The 6,111-nt window shown below is 47.8% G+C and overlaps 1 protein-coding gene across 2 annotated transcripts in view; it reads left to right on the top strand.

Annotated features, from left to right (window-relative positions):
• Positions 1–696: 696 nt before the first annotated feature.
• The window catches only part of NPAS3 (neuronal PAS domain protein 3), a 622,472-nt gene continuing 617,057 nt past the window's right edge, over positions 697–6,111 (top strand). For both annotated transcript variants that reach the window (XM_049825779.1, XM_049825780.1), the window contains exon 1: positions 697–1,175. In XM_049825779.1, the coding sequence (XP_049681736.1) occupies positions 1,126–1,175 (50 nt within the window). In that variant the 5' untranslated portion in view covers positions 697–1,125. The remainder of the gene's footprint in view (positions 1,176–6,111) is intronic.

Genomic DNA, 6,111 nt, shown 5'->3' with positions numbered 1-6,111 from the left:
CCCGACAAAGCGGGTCATCGCTCCCGGTTAACGTTGCCAGCATTACGCCCTTCACCCCGCCCGCAGCTACCGCCTGCTCTCAGGACGTGCGCGCACATTCTCGGAGGGGGCCGGGGGGGGTGGTGGTGGGGTGCGGTGCGCGGGGTCCCCCCGGCTCCACGCCGCACCCCGCGGGCAGGCGCCGGGCACCCCCCGCGTACGGCCCTGCGGGCCGCAGGGCGCTCGCCTCCCCCGGCCGGCGGCCCCCCCTCCCGCCCGCGCCCCCGCCCGGGCCCGTCCTCCGCCGCGGGAACCCACGGGGGGACCAGGCCGGCCGCCCGCGTTGTGCGTGCTCCCGCCGCGGAGTTGCGGAGAGAGTCCTCGCCTCCCTCAGCCCCTCTTCCCCGCTGGAGCCCAGACTCCAGAGGAGGAAAGTGTGCGAAACTGCAACTGAGTGGCGTTGTTGCGCCGGCAGCGGAGGCTGTGTCCCCTGCACGCAAGAGTGGGAGCGGAGCTGGGGAAGCAGCTGGAAAATGCCCAGAAATACTTTCACAGCGGTCAAGCCCGGAGATCCCTGACTCCCCTCCTTCCCTCCCCCGCCCCCGCCCCGCTAGCCCCATGGCCTGGCACCCCGCGTAGCCCGGCCCGCGGGCGCGGGGGTGTGAGTGTGTGCGAGAGAGTGTGTGTGCGCGCGTGTGTGTGTGTGTCTGTGTGTGTCTGTGTGTGCGTGTGTGTGTGTGTGTGTGTGTGCCGCACCTGCCGGGCGATGCCAGCGGCCGGGCTGCCCGCCGGGGCTGCGCCGCGGCTCGCTCTCACCGCCGCCGCCGCCGGCCGCCGCCGCCGCCGCTGCCTGCGCTGGGCATGTCTCTGGGGCCGGCGGGGCCCCGGCTCCCTCCGCTCCTCGGCTTATGGACGGCGGCAGCGGCAGCAGCAGCGCTAGCAAGCAAGCGAGCAAGCAACCTGCACCAGGACTGCGCGGAGGAGTGGGAGCCCGCGATGCTTTGGCCTCAGTACTTTTCCTTAGCCTGTCTGGCTAACCAGGGCCATTGCTGCCGCCGCTGCTGCTGCTAGACACACAACACACACCAACATCAGGAGGGGGAAAAGTAAGGGAGAGAGGAGAAAAAAAAAAAAAATCCCAGGAAGATGGCGCCCACCAAGCCAAGCTTTCAGCAGGATCCTTCCAGGCGAGAACGGTAACACTTTCTCTTTATTGAACCTGCAGCAGCAGCAGCAGCCGCAGCAGCGCCGGGCCGGGCCGGGCCGTGCCGTGCCGCCGCCGCCGGGGGCCGGGGCTGGATGCCATGCCGGGGTGGGGGGACCTGCCGCCGGCACCCGCTGCTCGCACAGCCGGGCACCGGGAGTTCCTCCTAGTGCGTACCGCCAGCCGCACGCACACACGCACACACACACACACACACATACACGCACACACACGCGCGCACACACACACACACACACACACAGAGGGCGAGCCGCGCAGCAGCAGCAGCAGCAGCAGCAGCAGCCCCGCTCCAGCAGCCGCACCGCCGCGGCTTGCCGGAGCCGGTGCTTGGCGGGGCGCGTTGGCGAGCGGGCGTCTGTGTGTATGTGCGTGTGTGCGTGTGTGTGTGTGTGTGTGTCTGTGTCTGTGTGCGCGAAGGCGGGAGGCCCCCCCCGGGCGGCCCCCCTGCCGCTCGGCGGCCCCGGGGGCGGAGGGGCGCCGCGCCAGGCCCGGCTCGCCGGGCGGAGGGGCCGGCCCCGCCGGTGCGGTTCAAGTGCGGCTAGGCCGGAGCGGGTGGGGGGGGGGGGGTGGGGGGGGGCCGCGCCGCCAGCTGCGCCGCGGGGCTGCCCGGCCCGGCCCGGTCCGGTCCGGTCCGGTCCGGTCCCCTCACCCCACCCCCCCTGCCCCGCCGGCGCCCCTCGGGGTGGGCAGAGCGGAGCCGGTGCGCGGAGGCGGTGCGGCGGTGCGCGGGGCCCGGCGTGGGAGGTGGGGGGGGGGGTGGGGGGGGGGAATCGCGCTACCCCCCGTCTGCTTCCCGGCCCGCCGCCTGCCCCATATACTTTTGTTGGGGGAGAGTGCTTGCTATTAATCTGCTCTGCTGGTGACACGAATTGCCCGTAGCGGATTTGTTCTAGTAAAGTGAATCTTTCTAGAAGTGACTGGTAGGAAACAAGAGTACAAGTTCATGTGATGTTACTTTGTGATTCTTACAAAAGTATTCAAAGCTCCGTTGCTACACTGCGATGAGACGTATGCCCAGAAGGAGAGCAGCCAGAGGGTTAGAGGGTTTGGGGTGGGCTTTCCAACAACCCCCCCGTTCAGCGTTACAAGTGAACTTGAGGGTGAGGGGTGAGGAAGGTTCCTGGTTAGCTGTAAAAATGGAAATTAACATTTAGACAGCTTTTAAAAGTAGCTGGATCATGTGTTACTCGGATTATATTTCACAGCACAAGTAAGTCGGAAAAATATTTAAACAAAGTCTAGGGAATCAGGCTCATTTTAATCTTAATTTCAAACTTACATTTTTTACTATGATCAGCATTTCTAGTACAACTTCCAAACCCCACAGATTTTATCTAAATAGCTGTGCCGTTTTTCCTAAGGAAGCAGGCTGCCCAGTATCAGAAAACCATACATTTCATATTTGCCACTGAAGTGCTAGTGCGGCTGTGTTAGATGCATTAATATTAACTGTTGCACTTTGACAAGGCTATATTGATATGTAGCAGAATTTGGAGATACGTGTAATGGGAAAACAGTGCATACTCGGAAGTCAATGGCTTAACTTACAGATTTTCATCTTCAACTATATTTTTAAAAAAAAAAAAAATCTCCATTTCAGTGGCTGCAGAGACGTTTCTGCTGTGTTAATAACACTTATAGCAGCAGGCTTTTCTTCTGCAGAGTTCTTTGTTGGAAAAACAATTTGTATCAATAAGTCCTGCCCCCCCCCCCCCCAACACACAATTCTGCTGTCTTCTTTCTGAGAATGGTACTATATTAGTGCTAAGTGTATTTGCCAGGATAGCTTCAGTAATCTCTCCAGCAGAAGCATATTTGTGTGCCATTTTGGGAATTTCTCTGAGATAGGAATCTTGAAGATAGAATTAATTTCTAGGAGAAACTTCATAGCCTGTGCATGAGTGCTTTCTTTATCACCTGTCTCCATTTGGCATTCGGAGAAGGTAAATCAAAGTGCGCGATTTGTTATTCTGCTCCACTTGAGAGCTGAACTAAATAACACTTGGTCTGAAATTCTGATTGAAGTTGTAGGAGGATATACTGTATTTAATTTAATGCCCTTTAATAGCATCTTCTTGTTCAGCTCTGATGCTGTCATTTTAAAGGTTGGATCGGAGTAGTTTTTCCCGGTAGGGAGTGGGAGGAGTAATCATTTCAGGGGAAAAAAGTAGTCTAAATTCCTAGAACACTAATAGCCACAAACTTGGCCTAGTGTCCAAGCAGTTGTTTTTTGCCCTTAGGGTTCACTTTGTTATCACTCTTTACAATGCTCTGAACAGTTTAGGTATAAATATTACATGTAGAAGTTGATGACATTTTTTTTGTAGCAGAAATAACAGCAATCTGTTTGTTGTTTAAAAAAAAGTTTGGAGAAGATCGATCAATGCTTCAATAAACAGCCACTCATGTACATTTTATTAAAAGTTATGTAATGTGCTACTGAAATCTTGTGTGTAGCTGTTTAAGCTTTGTACACATCTTTTCAGCCGTGTGCGCCAAGCTATTTGAAATACAGGTGCGTATCAGCTACTTAAGGGGTTTTGCAGTCTCTTCTTAGTTACTGCTTCAGTAAACTAGTTCTCAAGATTAAGAATCCTGCAAGTGAACTTTGTGTACATTCCTTGTTTAGTCTTCACTTCCACAATATTTAGGTAGATTGTGTTACATTTTTTCAAGCAAGGGGTTAGTGATTACAAAACAAATGTAAAAAGAAGCAGTCTCTGATGCAACCAAGCACTTGAATTGTTTTGAAACTTTTTTTCACCTGTTTAGTTTTTTTAAAGAATGTTTGAAAAGTTGCACACTTACATTTGTTTGCTTTTCTTTTAAACTATGAGTGTTAGCAAATTTTACACTTACAGTAGCAGTTTAGGATTTTTTTCGGTTGTGTGGATATATAACCAAGAAAATTAAATAGGCAGAAGTGTCATGCATATGATATGCCAGCATTGATTTGTAAAGCATATCATAATATCAGAGTGCTATTGGTTTAAAGTGAAAGAGAAAAAAACCTTTATTTTGGCATTTCTTTCTAGAGCATGAGCTTAAACATAGCAGTGATAAATGATGATATGCATTGTCTAACACTTGCTTTTATATAAATAGCTCCAGAAGATTGCTTAAATGATAATCGAAAATATGAAATAGGGTGGCCTTCATATCACAAGGCCAAGGGTCTACAAATGGAAAAACTGAAATAATGAAATATTTCCAAGGCAACAGACTGTCAACAAGAACAGTAATGCATGGGCATATCATAGAGCTACCAGAGAGGATATTAGATCTTATAGCTCTAGAGCCAGGAGTTATAATGACCTTTATTAAATAGAGCCCTCCCACATTACAACAATCTTTCCGATTTCTAATTTATGGATTAGCAGTCATACTACTCTTCATAATTTGAAACATTCTCCCACCATATTTGATTTGCTGCATTTTTCTCCACCGGAATCATACATTATTTAGAGCTTACATGAGAGTATTGATCAACAAAAGTTATATTACATATTTTCAGTAACAAATGGGATTCTGAATAACAAGGGTTTGTCTGCAGCACTGTTTCTACATTCTTTACAGCACAACTTTTTTTCTAACAAGTTATACCCAGTTAGCTTGTTTTGTACCAATTTAGCGACATTCTAATGTTGTATTATAAATAATTTATAAATAATTAGAGAGTTTTGTTAACAGATTAATACAGCACCCAGAACCACAGACATTTTTAAGAGAATATCGGGATATATTGTCAACACCCATCTCCTTTTATTAGTGTCTCACTTGAAATTTGGAGTCTAACATACTGGCAGTTTCAAATCACATTTGTTTGAAACTTGGCACACAAGTTGCCAGCCCAGATGGGAGTTTTACTGCAAGAGTGACGTAAAACAGTTGTTGAAAATTGACATTCTAGGCATTAGTTTCATCAGCATCCTTCGTAAAAAGTGTAATGTTTAAATAAATGTTTGTTTCATAAAGCGATCTTTATAACAATACCCTCTTTATTGGAAAATATATTCTACAATAAGAATTTTGAATAACTGATGCTGACCATGAAAACTGTTACCATTTTATTAACATTTTGGGATCGATTCTGCTCCCATTGAGGTCAGTAAGGTGAAGCTGTTTTACAAACGTGGCAGAATTTCATTTGATATCCGTTAAGTAATTGGTTTTTTTAGAATTTAATGTTATGAGACCATTTCCTGAAATTTCATCTCATGTGAATAAACCTTACATTCAGTCAGTCCATCAGATTCATTTTATATTATTGTCATTAGTACCTCTTGTAGGTGTAAAAGCACCTCATGTGAGGTAAGATTTCAGCATTAGTCATGTTGTTTCAAAATGAATTCAGCAAACTTGTTCTGCAGGATGCCAGCCTGGAAATTTGTTTTTATATTTTAAACATAAGGTATTTTTCAGGTACATAGCCAAGACTTCACATTTTCACCCCAGTCATTTGTTTCTTTGGTTGGTTTGTTTGTTTGTTTATGGTTGTTGTTTTTTTTTTTTTTTTTTAAAGAAGCTGCCAAAGATTTATGGCCATGAGAGGAAATGTTTTGAAAATTCATTTCATAATAATTGCATTTTTTCAGAAGAGGCAATTTCTTTCTATGTAATATTTATAAGGCTACTGCATGTTATCTTTAACATACAAAGTCCCATTAGTGCGAATGAGGTGCGTGACTTTTTGTTTAATAGGACTTTGCATAATAAGGATAATTTGTAATAATATTGCATTTTGCTGCATAAGAAGATGTGCCATAGTAAGAATATAATGGTTGCTCCCATGTCTTATATGACTAGAGCTTTGTTCTGTGACAACCTCAAGCAGTAGTTTTGCAATACACAAAGTCCTAGTCAAATGAATAGGACTGTTGTGCCATTGATTTGAACAGGACTTTGAG

This window comes from Accipiter gentilis, chromosome 22 (assembly GCF_929443795.1).
Source record: "Accipiter gentilis chromosome 22, bAccGen1.1, whole genome shotgun sequence".
Classification (NCBI taxonomy): domain Eukaryota; kingdom Metazoa; phylum Chordata; class Aves; order Accipitriformes; family Accipitridae; genus Astur; species Astur gentilis.
The sequence above is the reverse complement of the archived record's forward strand: the minus strand, read 5'-3'. Positions and strand labels throughout refer to the sequence as shown.